The sequence below is a fragment of the Oryzias latipes genome, chromosome 23 (assembly GCF_002234675.1).
Source record: "Oryzias latipes chromosome 23, ASM223467v1".
Lineage (NCBI taxonomy): Eukaryota > Metazoa > Chordata > Actinopteri > Beloniformes > Adrianichthyidae > Oryzias > Oryzias latipes.
In genome coordinates, this window is record NC_019881.2 from 11,429,993 (window position 1) to 11,451,468 (window position 21,476).

The window sequence follows — 21,476 nt, forward strand, 5'->3', positions numbered from 1 at the left end:
TAAATGTCACCTTACTCCATTAATCTTTTTTCCATCTTAATTAATTATATTTCTTGAATTGTCATATGTCTAAGTTTGAGCCGGCAGATATTCTCATTTTTATAACAATAAAAAGGACGGGAAAAAATGGAGTGCAAAAATTCATTAAAGAATATTCCAACATTGTCATTACAATCTATTGAGGTAGGGGTGGTACATAAACTCATCATCCTCTCCTTCACTCTCACTCATGGTGCAGAGACATAATTATAGTAGGACAAAATAACTCGGCAAAACATGGCAAAACACAGTAAAATAGCTATACAACTAAACACATTATGTCAAAAACCCACACTTAAACCCAAATCCGTCCAGACAGGCAAAGGGAATTATATCCCAGAATCCCTTGCGGTGCCTATCTAACTGCAGCACCAAAGTTACACCTACTTAATTGAATTAATTTGAATGAAAGCAAAATAACTGTCTGAAAACTACGTGGTATTTTTAAGGTGACCTAAAAAAATGATTTATCTTAACTGAAGCAAATAATTAAGTTAGATCAAAGTAAAAAAGTTTATTTTTCCAACATCCATACATGGTCTTATCATCCTCTCATGTTGGAAAAAGTATTATCTGAGCTTCTTCATCCACTAAATCCTCTTCAAATGGACACGCCATGCTACTTCACCTCTCTGTAAACAAACTAAGCTTATGTTCAGAGCATGAGTTGCCATGGTAACTTGACCTACCCTGAAACATACCTCCATTTCTGGAACCAAAAGCTGAGGTTATCAACTTCCTTAGCCTCAAACTTATCGTGGGAGCTAGCATAACCTGCTTTCTGGAATACCCCCCAGGCCTCTGAATAGATTCTCCCTGAACCTTAAATATAGCTCTGTTCCTAGGGGAAGGGTTTTGCCGGAGCACGCTGGGGAAGACAAACACAGGTGAGTACAAATTGCAGTCGCACCTTAATCTAATTATGCTTAAAACTAGGGATGGAAATAGAAGCCCCACGAAGCTTTTCCTAGGGTTTCATGTAATTGTGCCAGAAAACTGAAACAATCATTCAGGGCTTTGAAACCACACAGAACAGCGGCATCTGGTGGCGGACTTGACGTATATTATACGCCTAAACTAAGCTCCTTGTAACACTTCAATGTGGAAATCATAATGAAAAAACGTAAAACATAACAATGTTGTTAATGATGATTAAAAAACAACAACGTAAACAATGCAACGAGTTATGTTTTCTGTGAGACATGCTTGACACAGCAAAACACACACTAAGCTAACGCCACTTTGGGAAATGATGGAAGAGTTCCGAAGATTTCGGGCTCAAAACGAGCAGCGAGAAAACCGGGTCGAGATTCTGGAGAAAAGACTGGACGATGTGGAACAGCAAGTAAGGATGAATAATGTCATTCTCACTGGAGTATCAATCAAGCCTCGAGCGAAGCTGAATGCAGCAGGAGCTAGCACTGCTAATGCTAGCGCTAGCGTAGCTGGCAGTGCTAATACGGAGATCGGTGCAGAGCCTTTGAAGCAGCAAATACATTCATTTCTCACATCTAAAGGGATTTCCCTGGATCTCAATACCATCGAGACCTGCCACCTGCTCCCCAGGAGAAAGGAGACGGATAAAGCAGCGATCCTCATCAGGTTTGTGAATCACAAACACAAGCTAGCTTTGATGACCCAAAGGAAACACCTGAAAGGTTCGGCTGCTTATCTGAACGACCATCTGACCAGAAGGAATGCTGAAATCAAAACAAATGATTAATCACTTATTGAAATTTGTTAAATTGATTGACTTTTAATGATATTACTTCACTTTCTCCAAAAATTGATAAATTGATTCAAAAATCTTTCCTAATGTAGCATAATTTTGCACATGTTTTTAACTTTTGATACTTGATGAAATTTTGCTATGAAAATTCCTGAAACAGTGTTGTGTCTACTTTACTGATATAGTATTATGTTTTATTCATAGGAATGGCTTTTATAAGTAACATAATCTGCATATATTTCAGATGACTGATCTGCATTTGCCATGTTGATTTCTAAAATTGTTATTTTTGACGTAATACTTAAGTAATTCATCTTTGTCATGTGCTTTATTGATATCTTATGATTTTTAATTCTGTCTGATAAAAACTGGGAACCGGATATTGATAATTCATGTAATAAAATGGTTACAATATAACGGGGTGGGATTATATAAATTCGCTTCCTTCCACTCCCTTTCAAGCAATATTTATTAATATGTCTAATTATCTTAAGTTTGATTAGTTACTGTATGAATGTATAACTGATGATTATATTGCTGTTGTGTATTATTTCTACTTAATTGCTTGAAATAAACCATTTCAAAATAAAAAAAAATCCCAAAAAAAATGTTTCTTTTTAAAATGTTGTGTGCCAATTCAACACACCCACACCTCTACCAATGTAACAAAGGAGCTCTTCGTTACAGTGAGGTCTGTTTGACCTCAGCTTCAGTGATGATACCCTCCCCAAAGCATATCAACTTCATGCCAAGAATCAACCAAACCAAGCTTGGCAGCAGGAGCAGTTATAGGGGAATAACCAACATGGAGGCAGAGACGTAAGTTAGCTGCTGCACAATAACACAACCGCCAATCATATGCAACCTTCTTAGCAGCTGTGTTTGCCATTGACTTCCACAACCTCTGTCCCCTTTAAGCACTGAGAACCTGTGGTCCAATCTCCAGTTCATCAACAGGACAAGTTTATCCACTGATGTTGATGACCCCTGGTAACCAGAGGTCCTGGATTCTGTCTGCGGTTTGATGTCCATCAACAAAAATGGTTTTGTGAGTTTTAGAAATGAGCAGCAAAAAGATCTTTCATAAAAAGTTGTACCTGCTTTTCAGTGCTGAACAGTGGATCCTGCTGCAGACTGTTGTTTATCTGGATGGATGGATGGATGGATGGATGGTGCATCAAAGTTCAAGAAGTGAGAGATGCTGGTCATTAGAGACCTTTCATTTAGCAGATACCTGACGGTGGTCACCAGTCTTTTCTGACATTGCAGGATGTTTCTGCTGGAGGAGCTGAGTCCACACAGATAAAACAGAGGTTAATGACTGTCAGGTTTCTACAGACCTGTGTTGGATCGTAGATTCTTACTGTCTAATGGAGCAGAGATCTTCTACCACAGGGGTGGAAAAAGCCTTCATGTTAAATGTGTGTCAGCACAATTCCCCCTTTCCAGGACTTAAGCCTTAGTCTTCTCCTTAAAGATGGAGAAGGGGTGTCTGCGGGTGAAAAATGGGTACAACTGTATGGAGCACGCACTGCATCTTGTAGAAAGAAAATGTGCATGCACATTTTTTTCTATAGGCATGCTGTGGGTTGTAGTGAACACTTATATAACACATTAGGGCAAGTAAGGGTGAAACAGGTGAGATGCAGAGTCCGTGCTCCTTGCATGCAGCTTGATTGTTGGAATATGGGAAAATAGACAGTATAGTTTGTGTGGACATTCTATGGTTGTCCTAGGGCCATTCACAGATCCCAGTGCGTGCAGCATTTGCGTGCGGTCAGAAAGGAGCCAGTACTCGCAACTCCCTAATGACTAGAGTGCAGCGTATGAACACCGTACAACAGCATCACCTGCACGTCATAAGTGTGTGTAACTTAAATTACCCTTACAACTACTTCACAATACACTTACACGCATGACAATGGTACGTTCCATTTTCATGATGTTTTTTAAGGTAGTCGCACAAGCCTCAAGACGCACCTGTACTCCCTTCAAGAATTTGGAGTACCCATACGGGTCAGCCCTGTTGTACTGTTGCATGTGACCAAAGCCTGTGTTAGTCAATGTCTCTACGGGGTTTCCAGAATGGATTAGTGGCACATGGAGGTCTTGAGCAGAACGTCGGTTCCTCTCTGGTTCCACACTCCTAAACCGCTGGTTAGAGATGCTTTAATCATTCCAGGAGGGAGCTGTATCTTAAACATGACATTTTATGTTGTTACGATCCGTGTTTGGATCGTAACAACTGGATGCCATTTGATGCTCCTCCCTGTTACACTAGGGGGCAGAGCTTCTGTAGTGGCATGTAGAAGTGACAGGAAATAATGACCGTAAAAAGAAAATAGTAACAGTTTTTTAAAAACGATTTCTTTAAAATCTTACTTTCAATGTATCCAAAAGAAAACATAATACTTCAAAAAAGAAGTAAGAAGCTTTTCATTCCTATTTCCTCAGAGCTAAAAGTGGTTCCCCTTGAACTGAACAGGAAGTGTTTGTAATCCAGAGCTGATCTAACCTTTTTTTTCCTTATTTGCTTCAAACAGAAATGCTCCTTATTTGGCTCCAAAATGGACCTAATTACAAATGTTTTTTTTTAGTAACTAAAGAGCTGTTTTCCTATCAGTGAAAATTCCTTTCCTTTAGTCAGATCTGCTGTTTGTGTTGATGTCAGCAGGACTTCCAGCAGCCTGGGAGACTCACAGACCTCCCTCTGCTTTGTCTGTGGATGAAGAAATTCAATCAGCGTAATTGGCCGGGGTATGATGCTGGGTAATGTGGTGTCGGCATCAGTGCGGACAAACTTCACACAGCTCTTCAGAAACTCGCGGCTAATTGGACTCATACGTTTAAGCCAAAGGTTTTGTTTCATTCCCTGTGAAGATTCTTAATTGAAACTTGCAGGTTTTCGTTTGAAAGGATACAGTAAATGCAGCCGCTGATGCTACAAATGTGCTTCTCCTCCCTGGTTTTAACTCATTAGAGAAAAACTCCTTTTCCTCTGACAGGCAGCTGTTTGTTTTAGACCTGAAGAGGATTTCACTCAGTGCTCTTCATCCTCCCGTTGCCTCTGTGTTTTCCAGACCAAAACCAGAAAAAAGAGGATTTCAGTCGCACATAATGATGCCACAGGATCTACAGAAAGCTTTCAGATGTTTCAGCTCCTTCTGGAAATTCCTGATTGTATCTTGAGCTCGTTTATGGTTTTAGGGAAAGTAAAAGACCCACTCAATTTAGCTTAAAATTGCATTTCTGAGTACATATTCAAATTGTTGTGAATCAGGAGTGGATTAAAAAAGATGCCATTTGAAAGAGCCTGTAGTTGTTGCATACAAACTACAATAGGCGAGCCACAAGCTGCATCTTTTCTGATGTATCCAGTTGCAGACAAACAGATTGATAAACGTCTTTGTTTTCCTCGTCTTAGCTGGAATCTGGATCTAAATTGTACGGCTGGATAACTCTATTGCTCATCCTTTTTTGTTGCACTGATAATGTTAGGTTGGGGTGTGAGGGCCTGTAAGCTAGTGGGAGAGCGTGTAAACAGAGATCTCTCAGTTATGGGTGATGGGATTGGGGGGGGGTTGCTCCACGCTAAAAGTCCCTCCCACAATGAGTGAACTCCTGCTGCTCTGCAGAAACTCTGCCTAGAAAAACAACAGCTTTTTTGATTTGGGGTTTTAAAAATGGCATCAGAATAATTAAAATATCACTGGAAAAACTTTGAAAATGGATCAGAAGATGATAGGAGTGGGACTTTACGATGTTTTCTGATCACTTGGAATAAACGGATAAAACTCTTAAAAAACTTTCATCTGAAAAAGTCCTTCAAAACCTCGTCTTTGCTGCAAATACTGGGCTCCTTTAAAATTCACTGCGGCTTTAACTTATGTACAAACATCAGACTTTTTCTGAGTTTATGAGAAGATTCTAAACAGAATGTTTGCTTGGACGACCCAAAGGCGTTCATTTTAGTCCTCTTGAAGCTTTTTGGAGTCTGAAAGCATCTCCACCTCTGCATCTTCGGCTTCAGGCCGTCAGTCTGGAGCTCCAGCTGTTGTGTCAGCAAACACAGCCACATTTTACCAAAGGCTTTCAGAGATATCAATTTTAACAACTGAAGAAACAGTTTGATGAGACAACGTACAAGTTAGTAACACAATAAAACTGTATTACATTTGTGCTTAAAATTGTTACAATTGTTGTATTTACAGGTTGTCCTAAAAATAAACATCTCATGCTGGATGACACACTAAGAGAAATGCAAGCCCAAGGTCCGTCTTTGTACATGTCACAAATGAACGCAGAGATGCTGCTCCTCGGGGGATGGAGGGTGGTCCTCTGATGCTGGATGAAGCAGCCAAGTGGACTCAAAGTTCTGCTGAAACAGCACCATCCTGGCTGAAGAGGAGGACTGTCTTAGAAAAGGTCCAGGCTGTCCGGTTCAGGGGCGGAGCCACCAGCTGTTTGAAGGAGTGCACAGTAATTACAAATGTTCTGAGGTGTGATTTGGGCCGAGACTAAAGCTGCTGGTTCAAATCCTCCCGATGAGCTGAAGCTTCCCATGGAGACAGAATTCCTTCAAAACTGAGATGACACTGAGGACTTTTATGAGGTTACAAACAAATCCATTATTCTCTTTACAAATGCAGTCACACCAATGATCTGTTTGATAACGTGAAGAGTTGAGGCTGGACTGCCTTTGGTCGGGCGTCTATCTGAACTGAAGGATTTTGTGGGAGATGACCGATTCCCAGGATGCGGTAGAACCCTGTTTGTGCGGCTGCAGGAAGTGAACCTGCTTCACTCACACCAGACAATCCATATCCACGCCTGCTTCCCTGCAAAGACCAGCTGGTTCTGTGATCGCTCGGCAAGCAGCAGAACTTAGACAGTGCCAACTGAGCAACCAGCCTCCTTCCACTGGGAAGGGCTCGTCCCAGCAGTCCTACTGTTAATTTAAACAAAAGAACACTTGATTTTGTGTTTTAGTCACTTTTTAAACCAACCAAACTGCCCGAAACAGAGGAGACGACCTGTGAATGCCAGGAACACAACTGAAAACGCCTCCAATGAACTGTGAGATGGCACTTTACCATCAGAGAGGCGGAGCACAGGATCTGACATGGCAAACTTAATGCACACGGAGTCCCTCATATAGCTGCAGTTCAGCATTGAACATGAAGAAAATGAACATGTTCTATGTGAACGGCGTCCTGGCAAAGTTTAAGGTGCCAAAACTAAAGAGAATGAGTTGCCCTGCTGAAAAGCTGCACAGTGGATTTGCCCCTCTTTGACGTAAACTAACGTGACCCAGACTTTGCTATGCTTTTCCCATATTGTTCTGCTTGATAAAGAGCCATTGCAGTGGGACTATACCTGCAGTAGAATGATAAAAACTAAGAGCGGGGCTCGTCAGGCCGTGTCACAAAGCCACTTGCGTGGATGAAAATTGGTCATACTTGAATATATGTGGAAAAAGTGAGAAAAGTGATGGTCTTTACATGAAATTTTCACTGACGTATCATGAATGAACCACGTTAAGAACACGGAAGAAGTACGAATAAACCACGCAAAGAACACGTATATCAACATAGAACATGAACCGTGCGTGATTATTGCGCTGTTCATGTGAGATTCATTAGTGATTTGTGCGTCAATTAAGTCATGGTAACATGATATGTGCGCCGTATGTGCAATTAAAAAGTTATACATCGGTGGCACAAGGGTGAAAAGTCTGTTAAACATTCGTGGAACAGTTGTGGAAAGCCAGAAATTTGTGTACGCATCTGGCAAAAATCACGCACGCATGCGTAAGCTTTACTTAATAATTGTGTGTAAAATCGTGTAAACTGCATAATTCACAACCAACCAAAAATTCTGAACAGCTCCAAACCGTATTTACGTAAAGTCCCGTCGGCTGAAACCCTCGATGGACCTCTGTGCACATTGACGAATGACAAACGCAAGAAACATTTACAAATTATAATTCACAGTGGAAAATGCCCAAAACGTACGTAGTGGCTGTGTGACACGGCCTTTGTGTTTAGAGCAGAGCAGGACAGACCTACAGTACCTGACAGACAGGTGTATTTATGGGGGGACTACAGTCATGTGACAGGACATAGTATCAGTTTTTCAACATTTTCCTGTAAGAATTGTCCCTTAACTCACAGACTGATCATTTATATTTTCTGAAATGTGAATCTTGTATGAGGAGCCTCTGCGGCTGACTTTCTGAAACATCATTTTTCTTTTGAATCCAGGCAGAACAGAGCCGCTTCAGGACTGAGAACGAGCTCTCAGACACAGCGTGAAGACCTGGAGAAAAGAGGAAACCAGCAAAGGACAGAATATACAAACACCTTTCTTTACACGAGGAAACTTGTGGGCTCTACCGCCCCCCCCCCCCCCCCCCCCCGCCTCATCGTCTCTACGGCTATTCTGTACAGCAGCGGCCCCCAAAGGAGGAGGCCTGTTCGGTTATGTACATGTGGGGGTACAGGAGCAGCGCGGGAGGCAATAGTGCATTTTGCTGTGTGATTGCATGCTCTCCTTCAGGCTGTCTCTTTCTCCCTGGCCTCCTCCTCCTCTTGGATTGAAAGGTTCAGCGAACCTGGGGTGCATAGCCGTCCTTCATCAGCCCCTCCTCATAGTCCGTCTGGCAAAGAATCATGTTGTTCTTCAGGAAAAACTTGTCTCCCACACAGAACCTGGAGAACACAAAGAGGGGGGGTTACATGAGCACAAAAGCAGGAACCTCCTCATTAATGCTGCTCTGTGGGCGAGCCTCCTCACTGGATGCAAAGCCTCTCTGAGCTGCTTCAACTTTGGTCCTAATCTCCATTCAGCTGGATGCAGCAGGGCAGTCCAAGCTAGAACAGTTATAGGCGGTTCTGGAAACCCCCTGAAATACAATCACCTCCATTCCGTTTCCCTCCATGAGGATCTGCCGGCATCAGAGAGCATGTCAGCTTCAGCAGGGAAATGGATGGGTCCAAGCCGCAGAAAGAGGGCGAAGCACGCCATGTAAGCGTAAAGACATGCGTTCATATGACAGCTTTTTAAGACTTTCAAGATGCTTATCATAAAAATGATAACATGTTTTTCAGTTTAAATATACTTAAGATAATATTTTTGCAGAGGTGGGCAAACTTTCTGACTCCCGGGCCACAAAAGGTTCTAAAATTTGACAAAAGGGCCGGACCAGGGGCAGATCAGTGGCGGGTCTCAGTAATCCCTCTCATATGAGAAACCAAATACCATGGAATCTGGATCAAAAGGTGCTTTAATTTTGATTAAAGAAAGTTTACATTTTAAAGCAGAACATTTTGGGAATTTTATGGATTTTAGTGGAATTTTTTGTTTCATGTTCCTCAGGGAAATGCTGCGTTCGTGTGCTGTTGGAATGACTGGAAAAATGACTGCCTGACCGAAAAAGTTGTGATTTATTTCGACAGTCCCATCAATCCAGCTCTTCTGGATTAAGGCCTTGAGGGGTTAAAAGGTGAACCAAAGCAAAAATACTGCATAAAAGAGCAGAGAGCTTCTATCTAGAAACGTCATTCTACAATTTTACTCTAGTTTTTCAGAATAATTCCCCCAAATCGGAACGAAAACATACTTTCTAAAAATGTACTGTAGGATGTTGTTGACGGATGATGTCCTCAAAACGGGGGTTTTGGTGAACACGGTTTCTGTCGACACACGAATATCACACAAAAAACCCCAACATTTGACTTGACCTTACAAAGCCTTTACAAAGGCAAAGGAGGTGAGCATTCACAGGAGTCGCAGTACAGCGGTAAAGCTGCTGCTTTCTCTGTGGTGTTCTGGACTTTTGAGTTAAAAAACAAACCAAAAAACGGTTGTTACCATAGCAACCTGGATACAACTACAGTGATCTAAACATCCGTGCGATGTTCGGTGAGGCTGCATATGTTGAAACATGTCATGTGACTATCTCAGTGAGGTGGGCGTGGTTATTTTAAAATGGTTGCCAAGGAAACCTACAACATTTAGTGTTGTGACGACAATCCAGTCACGTGGGTCAACCCCGGCCCCCCAGCAGCTGTTCTTGTTCTCAGGTTCATCTGTGTGTCGGTGGAGTGACTGTCGGGCCTCAGTGGGGTGACAGGGCATGTGGCGGTGGGGCTTAAATATGCCTTATATTTTGAGTGGTGTCTGCTCCTAAATCTGTTGTTTAGGCGATGCAGGTAGCTCCTCTCCACCTGCAGCTCCACCTCTGACCTTTCTACTTCAGCATACCTTGTCTTATTGTTTTTTTTTTTTTGGTAGGTGAGACACGGCAGCAGTACCCATGTGCACCTGGGGGTGGGTGGGCAGCTTGGCAGCGAGTGCTGCCCCTGTTTGACTTCCATGGGTGTTGCTAGGCAGGAGCTGCACACAAAGAGGCGCCTGATGAGCCTGCAGTCTGTGTGCTCACAGCTTTTAATCAGGCCTGCAGGGCAGGTGGAGACCATGATTTGTTGCATCATTTGGGACCAATTAGAGAGATTCAACTACACCGCAGGGGCTGACACTAACCAGCAAATACTACGTGAATGGGGTGTCTGTGAAAACAAAGCCTAAGATCTGGGAAGAACAGGCTGTGTTGGGGGGGGGGGCTGACGGCTTTCCCTGCAACTAATAAAAGATGCTGTGGAGGCCAAGAACTCCAGGATCCCTCAGACCGCAGCGAGTTGTCCACCCTAACAGTATTTTCTTTGAATTTTGCAGAAAAGGTTTCTGTTTAGCAAGAATCCTAAATTTGTTTTCTAATAGATTGTAACTATAGCAAATGTTCATCCTACTGATCACATACACCTGTCAGCAGAAATGTACACCGAAAACCACTTACTGCAAAGATTTCATAGCTTGTTTTTTAGATAATCCCAAAAATCCCCAACACCCGTTCAGGTCACCGGGCGGATGTGTCTAAGGCCTTAGATTCATTTCCTGGTTTTCTTTTAATTGTTTGAATAATAATCATCAACAAAGAAAAGGCTTAAATTTAATTTCAGGAGAACATCGAGCTACCTAAAAAAGAATGGAGGATATGTTCTGTTTACGTAGTGAGAACTGTTTAGTGAAGACGTTTTGTTTATTGTTATAATATCTGATCTTTTTCTTTTGTGTACATATCAGTTTAGGAAACAGTCAAAATGGCTTTTTTTCCTACCAAATATTGTTCTATGTGCAGAAATATGATCATATTTCTGCTGTTTGTTTCGTTAATCCTTGTGATCTGCACAGCCTCACATCCTGGGCCTCTAAACAGAAACTGGTTTGACCTTTTGTCCATGGATCTGATGTCCGTCTCTCCTTCACAGGTTCGGCATGGAGTCCTCCTCCTCCTCTATTGGTCCTGCCCCCCCCCCGCTCGCACTGTCACCCCGTCCTGCCCTCCCCGCTCCGACCTTCCTCCAGTCTCCGTGGACTTTGGCTTGCAGCTTTTCTGGGGAAATTGGGCTGGTACCAGCGAGACGATGAGGCTGGACGACAGCCTCATCGATTAGCTGTCCCCCAGGGCTGATCTGTGGCTAACTGCTCCCGGGATGAAGCCTCATACCCCCCTTCCTTATTTTCCAGCACCCCCACCCTCGGCGGCTGTCCCCAGAGTCCGCCGCCTTCCGCTCCAACCACACAGCCGCTCTGCCTTTGAGCTCAGGAAAGGAAATAACACATCTGACTAGTGGGAAGGTCACAACATCAGATTTATGGCCATTTGAACAGAGTGAGGCCACAGTGGGGGCAGACAGACCCAAATCCATGATCACACATGTGGAGATGAGCTACTCCCCCAGTCTGATTCCATTTCAGATCAAGACAGATGATAACCAGCCTTCATCACTTCTCACAGATGTGCCGTCTTCTTGTTTCTGAGGCTGGCTTCCTTCTAAAGGCTTTATGTACTTTGAAAGGGCAGACTGATGGCAGTTCAATAAAATATGACGAGGACGGGGGTCCTCTTTGACCCCAATTGCTCACATCAGACCCCCCTTTAAGTGAGTCTGCTTCTGCTGGAGTTTTTCTCTCCTCAGTCTAGGAGTTAGGATGATTACTCCCTTCAATTGCATCTGCTGACCATTCCGACAATACAGTTTAGCCTCATTTTAGTAATAATTCAATTCAGACTTATTTACATTTAGTCATTTAGCAGATCATTTTAATGTATTATTTTTAATTTAATATTCTGTGACAGACTGGCGACCTGTCCAGGATGTCCCCTGCCTTTGCCAGCATAAGATAGGCTCCAGCAGCCCCGTGCCCAAAAAGGGAACAAACGGTTTAGAAGATGAATGAATGAATGAACGAAATGTAATATTACTTCTTTTAGCATTTGAGCTCCAAGTTCTCTATCAGGAAAGAAGGATGAGATTCTCATCGACACCAGGAGGACGTTTTCAGACAGTTTCCGCCTAAACTGGACCTGCTCATGGAACTTTCTTTGCAGAAGCGTCATTTTTCTAAACGTTTAGAGGAACAAAAAGAACTGTAACACTTTAGAATTCCACCAGGATTTGAACTGGGCCCTCCTGTAGAAGTGGCTGAGACAAAGTGGTACACCCGCATTTAAGAATGACCCAGAAGGCTTCAGGCTTCTATCACAAAAATCCAGGTGTGATTCAGAGAATCTTCTGGCATGTCTCCTGGGTGTGGGGATCCGGTCGGGGGTTTTGGACTGGGCTTGAATATGAAGCTGAGCAGAGGGAGGAGCCTGAAAGCGTAGCTGCATGAATGCGCAGCACTGGAGTCTCAGTCTGTCAGGTGCAGCAGGTTTACTGCTGTGTGTCTGAGCAGCAGCCTAAAGGCCTCCTGTAGAGGAAGTCCTGACTTCCATCAAGAGTTCTGCATTTTCACTTCCCCGCTGCGTTCAGGGACTCACCTCTGGTTGCACAGCTGGCATGCGAAGCAGTCCAAGTGGTAGACGTTGTCTTTTGCCCTCATGACCATCTCAAAGGCCGGGATGAGTTTGCTGCAGGCGGCACAGTTTCCTGTGACTCCAAACAACCTGAGAGGCAGAGAGAATCTTTCAGAAATGCCACAGACGTCCAGAGGAGCAAAGACTATCCTATAAACACCCTCACAGCTGATCTTCTCTACAACTCTGATTGGGGATTTCTAGATCCTGACTTTTAGCAGAACTCGCTCCTTCCAGGTTCCTCAATTCTTTTTTTGATATTCAATCAAAAACCATCAATGAGTTAGAATATTCTCTTTTCTTGCTTGACCTGGATGTTTCTTAAAATGAAAAGTTAAAGTCCACCTGGACTTGCTTGACTCTAAGTCCAGCTTTGACTGAAATATAACCTGTGTGTTTCATTAACCTATAAGTAGAAATCTGAAGGAAAAAGCTTTCAGCGTCTCCTAATCACAGAAACTCTTTAGTTCAACAATGATTTTCATGTGCTTTCAAATGTCAATTTTTCACATAGATGAATCTAAATTCTTTAATAGTAAAACCACCATCCATTCATCCATCCATCCATCCATCCATCTATCTATCCATCCACCCATCCACTCACCCACCCATTTATCCATCCATCCACCCATCCATCCACCCACCTATCCTTCCATCCATCCACTCACCCACCCATTTATCCACCCATTTATCCATCCATGCATCCGTCTTCTGCTCATAGGGGCAGCAGTTTCAGCAAAGATGCCCCGGCCACTTCCTCCAGCTCCTCTGGGGGGACCCCAAGATGTTCCCAGGCCAGCTGAGAGGCATAGTCTCTCCAGTATGTCCTGGTTCTTTCCCTGGGCCTCCACCCATTGGGCCATACCCAGAACACCTTCTCAGGGAGACTTTGGGACCAGATGCCCAAGCCACCTCAACTGGCCCCACCTGAAGACACTGAAGGATTTCCTGTATATTTAAGGAACCATCATCGGATGAAACCAGGAGGTCACTCCTACAGCTGAGTGAATGATCTACAGAAGGTGCTTCTGGGTTTGATCATTTGAACCTGAAGTCACAGATTCTAAACGCTGCAGGTTATATGTTTGAGAAACAACACTGAGCCTGACAACAAAACGTTTCTCATTTCCAGCTGATCCAATGAGTACCAGCTATTCGACTGTGCACTGTGCAATCTTTTAGATCAGATTGACATTGTAAAACAGAGTGACTACACTCCATCAGATCAGGATTTGCTTCGGTGCAGAGTATTCACTTCAGGAATCTTTAAGACGAGGTTCCAGATGGACAAAGGCTGCACATTTCCAGAGAATCACCCCCCTTTACACAACCAAATACAAGTTTACCACTTTTCTCCTTGGGACTAACCAAATGAGGAAAAAGATAGAGTCAAACAGACATATAATAATTATTTTTTTTGTTTGTAGTTTTGTAGTCTGGTTTGTTCATACTGTGGGGTTTTTTGTGCGATCAGGAATTTTGTTAAACTCTGAGATAAAAGCTCTCAGGATGACAATACACACATTCTGGAAATTTATTTAGATGTTTTTTTTATTTTTAAATGTATATTTTCCACATTAAAATCAACTCATAAAACTTTATATCAGATACTAAAACATCATCAAATATTAGTACACAAAAGTACTAATGAGTTGTTCTTTCAAAATTCCCTTTTTGGAATTTTTTCGGGAATAACATACTCATCTAGTTGTTTAAGGAACACCTTTTTTAAATTGTATTTCATTCATTCAGCTGGTGGTGTTGACACTGTACAAGCAGGGAGCCCCACAACAGTTTTTTCTTCTTTTTTAATGTTTGCTAGCAGCTACCACCTGCAGCTGAAGAGGTTTGGTGTGAAATGTTGAAGCGGTGCACATCTGGTGAACCCTATTCCAGCATTTTTCCTTCACAGCTCTGTTCTCATATTTGTAAATTAAAAAGGACACCCAATGGGAGGATGTACTTTATGTTATTTAATGCTGGAAAACCCACGGGGTCAAATTTGGTCCTTGTTTGTCTCAAAAAAAAATTAGGTTTTTATTTGCATGATTTTGGCTGGTGTTAATTGCTGCTTCTGAAAAAGAAAAAAGAAAAACAAAATTTGTTTATTTAACTTCTAGAGCCCTGAAGTAAACTGTTGGATTAAGAAACACAAAAAGCACAATAAGAGTTTTAAAGAGTTATTAACTAATTAAGTCTTCTTGCAAAATTCTGTAATCAGAATTGTAAATATAATCATACAACACCATATTTTCTTCAATTCCTTTACCCTTGTGCTATCCTAGGCACTTTAACATTGGGAGGTGGGTCATCTAGACCCGCTAGACAGTGTGCTGAACCTTTTTTCTTCAATGATTCGTGAACCTCACTGGTGTCCATGGATTACATGAAATCTTTCCACCTTTATCCACCTTTGTCATGGTAGGAAGAACACGTCAATGTAAGGGTGGGGTCATCACAAGCACAAGGGATAAAAATGTACATTTTTATGTAAAATCCATTTTACATTGTTGTATGTGCTCTGTTTGATCTGCCTTTTGTGGCTTTTCCCATCAGGGGTCGCCACAGCGAAACAACCTCTCCTTTGAGGATGAGTTGCGTGGTTAACTTGGCAATGTTTTACGCCGGATTCCCTTCCTGCTGCAACTCTTTCAATTTTATCTGGGCTTGGGACCGGCACAGAAGCAGAGAAGGGAACAGGGAGCAGCCCGGAGTCGAACCCTGGTTTCACGGACGGAAGGCGCTGCAAACCAGCTAGAGCTAACCCGGCTCCCATGTGCCCTGTTCAATAAAGTTAGAAAAAAAAAGGAATGCCATCCATACGGTACTACCAAATCTGAGTTCCTGATTTGTCAAAGTTCAGCTGTGTTGCATTTTAGCTGTTAAAAGTTCAACTGGTTAAACTTTGAGTGCATGATCGATCAATGAACACCCGAGAACGGACATAAAAACTTGCAAAGCGACGCATGAATGCGAGAATTCTGAAAGCGGAAGCTTAACCCTTGTGCTATCTTAGATGACCCCACCCTTACTTTGACGTGTTCTCCCTACCATGGATAAAGGTGAAAAGATTCCATGTAATCCATGGAATCTTTTGAAGATCACAAATAGTTGAAGAAAAAAGGTTCAGAGCACTGTCTAGTGGGTCTAGATGACCCAACTCCCAATGGTAAAGTGCCTAGGATAGCACAAGGGTTACACATAGTTTTACCTGCGTTCACGTAGACTTTTCATTGAAAGTGACAGCTCCAACACCAGTTGCCGTGGTCGGTGTGAACGTAGCTTTATGCCACGTGCGGTGCATTCAACAACATGCTATCCACGGTTCCGTGAGCACACTTAGGGCAAGGGCTTCTTCTTTAATTTTATTTCTTTTTTACTTTTTACCAGAGTGTCCGACACCTACAACTGGTAGAGCCTTGATGTGAAATGTCAAAGCGGTACAAATCCTGCAAATCTTGCTCCGATCTCTATAAATGTCCGTCATATTATTCCTGCTGACAGTGGCGGTTCTGCACTAACTTACTCCCTGAGTAACCCCACCAGCGCCCAACACATAATAAATTTGACAACATCCTGTTGTGTTCCCTATCTTCTATTTAGCCATTTTACACAAAAAATGCATGAATTTTCTAGACTCCTATTACAGGGGGGTCAATTCAGTCACACAGGGGCCTAAATTAAAAACACGCTTAAGGTTTTGGGCAGAAGAAGATAAACATTTACTGAACACACTAAAGCTAAACTTTTGAACCTTTTAAACTGAACTTTTTGAACATAAATATGAATAAAAACCGGAACATTGTTCCAGGGTAACTCAAGTTAAACCTTAAATAACTTATAAGATTTTGCTCTCCATAAAAATATATTCTGTCAAAATTATACAAATATCAACATGCTGCAGAACAAAACAAAGAAAGCCTGTAAATATTAATAATAAGAAATAACAAATCAAATAATTCCGTTTTCTTTGCTCTTTTATCATTTTTAGAGCTGGACTCCTGCTTCATTTTTAGCAATAATTTCTTGGTGTGTGACGTCCTGTGTGTGTCTTTGTGAAACATATCAGACAGATTAGATCTAAATAGATACTTATTGTGAATACTATTTTTAAGTCTAATAAAACAATTAAAAACTAAATCATAGAACTCATCAGTGGGATTATTCCAAAAATATTTGGCATTTCCCTATTTTTGTGCAACACCAACAGTAGAAATCCTCCAAAAAACCTCAATCCATAAAAAATGGTCTGCGCCCACCACCCCTCCCCTTCCCTCTGACACACGCGGCTCTGCCTTTATGACGGGAGGCGCAGCTGTCGCCCAGAGTTGATTGTCAGATAGAAAAAGACTCCCAATCACCTGTTAGTGTGATTTTTTTGACTTGTTATGTTCCAAAGACTACCGCAAAGAGGTGTGGGTGCAAGTGTCTTGCAGCAGAGCAACTACCCCTGGCTCCAGCAGAGGGCGGTGGTCACGTGCGCGTTGGGTCTGCTGTGTCGGAGCAGGGAATTGTGGGAAATAATCCCCATTGCCTGCTTTGGTCGAAATTGGGTTGAGCACGGGTGTTTCTTCTGCTTAATTCCTTTTCATGTGCCTGTTTTACGTTGTTTCACTCTGAGTTATTTCTTCCTTTTTTTAAATTTATTTTTTATACCATAAGTGTGGAGGGGAGAGGATGAAGACATGGGTGTGATGCGTCAAAATAAGAGTGCAAAGTGTCGGCAGCTGCAGGTATGTTAAAATAAAAGCTCAAAGTTGCCTCTTTGAATTTAATAATACATTGAGTGTAACTCAACGGGCACGGAAAATGCCGCCCCCTATGATTGCCGCCCTGGGCCACCGCCCACCTTGCACATATCAAAAACCGCCACTGCCTGCCGAGCACAAACCACAAGGTTTCATTTCTCCTCAGTGATCATGTTCACAACGGTGAGCACTTCCGTGTATTGAAAAGGAGTCTACCTGAACTGCCAAATCTGAGTCCCTCAATAGCGACGCGTGAACGCGAGCTTTCTGAATATGGAAATTCTGGTGCAAGCGCGTTTGCGTAGACTTTTCATTGAAAGCGGCCGCTTGAACTCAAGTGTAAACGCAGCTTCACACTGGCGATGGATGAAGAGCAGAACCAAACAGGACGTGCTGGTTTTTCTGCAGCTTTACTTCGTGTCTTTTGACGAATACAGCAGTTCTCAGCAGGTGTGTGAAACTTTGCCTTCGCTAAGGAAGCCGCAGTCAGTGCTGCCTTGCCCACTGCCCTCCCTTCTGGGGGTAGGATGGCTGCAGTCCACATGCCTGTCTCCTCACTCCTCACTGCCGGTTTGATGCCACACATGATAATAGCTCTCCAGAGGAGAGGCAAGCAGAGCCTGATTTGTTAGTAATGAATTCAACGACAGGAGAGAACAGCTTCTGCCAGACCTTCAATTGAAATCCATGAACTCTCGTGATCATTTCTGACTGTGAGGACACAGCTCTGACCACAGGTATGTTGCCATGGTAACACAGGTACTCCTTTCCGGCTAAGTCTCTGTCCCACGCTGCAGTGACCCTTTTTAAAACCAGGACCCTCCTAAGACGACGGAGTGGGGGGGGGTTCCTGACACACAAAAGGCTGTCCTCCAGGAGGGGTTCCTTTCAGGATTATTTCCATCCAGCTGCCACAAGTGGGCTGTAAAAAATGTTAAAATGCCTGTAACAAACGTAGACCCAGCAGGTTGCCTTACTCTCCACTAACTGTTAATGTGGGTGAGGCCAGCAGGGGGCGACGCTGAGAGGCTTTTGTGCCGTTAACCTGATTATCTTTTAGGACTCAGCTAGGCGACACTAGCGACGCAACAATTCTCTTTCCCACGATTTGATTCAAACCTTGATTTTTAGGTAATGTTTTTTCACAAAAAAACTAAACAATTCCGAAAAATCCTTTTATTAATTTTCCAATAAACAAGTAACAATGAAGAAAAACCTTTCAGTCGGCTCACACAAAGCCTGCTGTAATGTCAGAAAACAATATTAAATATAGTGGGTAACAGCAAATGTTAGCCACTTTCCAATGTATGCAGTAGGCAGGGGCAGAGCTACAGAAGGGCAAGGTTGCAAATTTGCAAGATTGGTTTCCATAGAAACAATGAACAACTTGGACCGCTTAATGACAATTTCTGGTTCCAACATGGCGACAGCCGTGTCGGGATTAAATAGCGCCTAAACTGAATTCATTTGGTTGAAGACATAAGTAAACCATTTTTTATGCAGGCCGTCCCACTCACTCGATCAGTCCACTCGCTTATATAGACCACAATGCATTGCATTTGAGGTATTTGGCATCTGAAAAATATGTACGGACATTTATTTTTTAGAATTTATCAAAGTTTTCATCATCAGAACATAGTTTTTGAAAAAACTTTTGCGTTTATTAGGTTTTTACTTTGACAAATGGGTGACGTGACATATTTAAAATAAAGTAGTTAACGTGTTTGAATTACGTTCAAATTCAGGATACTGGATAGTCCTGCAGTCCTTTATGGGTTAGGGGAGTAATGAGTGCCAGGTTTTTGCTGAAATTTAAACTGTCAAATTTAGTTTGGATGTAAGGGAATTATTGGGTGTTTTCCTCATTGGGGGATTTGGGTCTCAAAAAGATTTTTTCTGATAAACAGAAGATTTGACAGAACTGCTGTGGATAAATCCACCGCTGATCTATCAGGGTTACAACTCTTGCAATTAGTTAGATGTATCTGAAATTAGGCTTCTTGACATTTTCTGTGTTCTCCTTTATTCCCTCCATAGAAAGCAAAGCAGAAAGAATTCACAACCATCAAGAGGGAACACACTGATAATTGACTGTTTTAGTCCAAGCTTTGACCTGGGAGGACCCAAGGTAAAAACAGTAGAAGATCTTTTTCATTAAAACAAACTACTTCCTCAGTTCACAGCTAAAAGGTGCTAAAATTTTAGAAACTTCTGTTATTGAAGCCATAGAAGCCCTAAAACCTGGTTTGTGGTTTGATGATAGGTATAGATTTTTGTCTTTTAAGACGCAAACCAATGAAAATGGTGTTTGTAACATGTTCTTGTGCAGGGTTAAAAATAAGGAAAAGAAAATGGTTGTCCTCTGGACAACCTGGCAAGTAAACATGGTTGTCCTCCTCAATTTTTGGTTGTCCTTTGATACCAATATTCAACAGCAACGAAACCTACTCAGATGTCAGTACTTACATCTTTATTTCTTCTATACATCTAATATCAACTGCCTCTTATGATGGACATTTAAAAAACTCTTTAAATATAAAAACAAACATTTTACTGAATATTGAAGCATCTGGTTACACAAAGTATTCCCATGTAAATCAAATACTGTTACGGTCAAATAAAAATACTTTATCTTACCCTATAATATATCAGAAAATTAATTACATTAACCAACACTGTAGCCTAATGAGTATTTTTAAAATTTAGAATACTTGTATGGACTGGGACTAGTACAGCATTCCAAATATAAAGTAATATTTATATGTGATGAAAAGTTATAATATAACATCTATTTCAAATAAACACATGTGTAAATGATACCATGTTTACATTGCAGTAAACTGCACGTGGCTGCAGCAGCAGTAAAAACTAATATCCCTGATCTTTTAAACAAGACATGCAGGTGCAATGTTGTCATTTTTGACAAGTCATTTCAGACAAGTTCCTCTAGGGGTATGTCATCATCATCAACGTCCGACTCAGTCTGCTGAGGCTGAAGCCGCTCACGTCTTCGGGCGTACTCGGTTCGTTCAGAAGTCACGTGACATCGTTCGTGTACACTCAGTTTTATCTTGAAGAGTCGGACGTCAGTTGACCAAAAACTTTGAAAAATAGTCGAAAAATGCCAAAATGTTGAATAAAAGACCAGGTAGTCACACGGACAACCATCAGGTTCATTTTTGGTTGTCCTCCGTGAAATCTGATGAAACAGCTCCTTATTTTGAACGCTGTTGTGGCATTTTTCTGATGATGGAGCACATATATAAAGAAAATTAAGCTGAAAATTGCCTTTCCGGGTATTTCTTTATTCAAATTGTTGTGAATCAAGAGCAGATGAAAAAAGGCTGTTTGAAAATTGATGTCGAATGTGCCGTGGATGCTACAAGCAGCAGACCACAAGCTCCGTTCTGATGCATCACCTGCAGACAAAAAGATCCATGACGTCTCTGTTTTCCCCGTCTGAGCTGGAACCTGGATCGAAACTACAATATCATAAAACAGCCTCACCACATTTAAAAGACCACTTTGAATATAGATCAAAAGATGATGGACTTTAAAGTGTTAGGGTTTTGTTAAAAGATATTGTCTTCTTTGTTATCCTGATCTTCTTTACCATCATAATAACCTGGATCTGGATTAACTGGAGTCTGTTGTTTGAAGTTTAAATCCCAGTTTTCTTCTAATCTGAAGAACCTCCTTCATTTCTTACGAGTGGTTCTGATTGGCTAAACTGGTTGGTCTGCATGGACATGTGATCCGTCTTCAGCAGCGGAGCTGAAACTGCAGGATTGAGATTTGCTCGGAAACGCAAAGCTTTTTTTAAAAACTAAATGAATTATCGGCGCTTTTACTTTCAGGGAAATCTGCGGAGTGAAACTACATGTTGGGAGGGGGGCAGAACAGACAGATTCTGTTGGTGCCCCCCCCCATTCCAGCTGTCCCCTCCCCCCACACGTCAGAGGCTCCGGCTTCAGCCTGCATTCATCAGCTTCGGGATTAGAATTTGTTTCCCCACAAACCATTGATCATCGGCCTATTA

At 42.1% G+C, this 21,476-nt stretch overlaps 1 protein-coding gene across 1 annotated transcript in view; it reads right to left on the minus strand.

Annotated features, from left to right (window-relative positions):
- Positions 1-7,407: 7,407 nt before the first annotated feature.
- lmo3 (LIM domain only 3) overlaps positions 7,408-21,476 on the minus strand; it is a 37,943-nt gene continuing 23,874 nt past the window's right edge. Inside the window, exons 3-4 of the mRNA XM_004082995.3 lie at positions 12,654-12,779; positions 7,408-8,478 (exon numbers count right to left, since the gene is read on the minus strand). Of these exons, the coding sequence (XP_004083043.1) occupies positions 8,373-8,478; positions 12,654-12,779 (232 nt within the window). The 3' untranslated portion in view covers positions 7,408-8,372. The remainder of the gene's footprint in view (positions 8,479-12,653; positions 12,780-21,476) is intronic.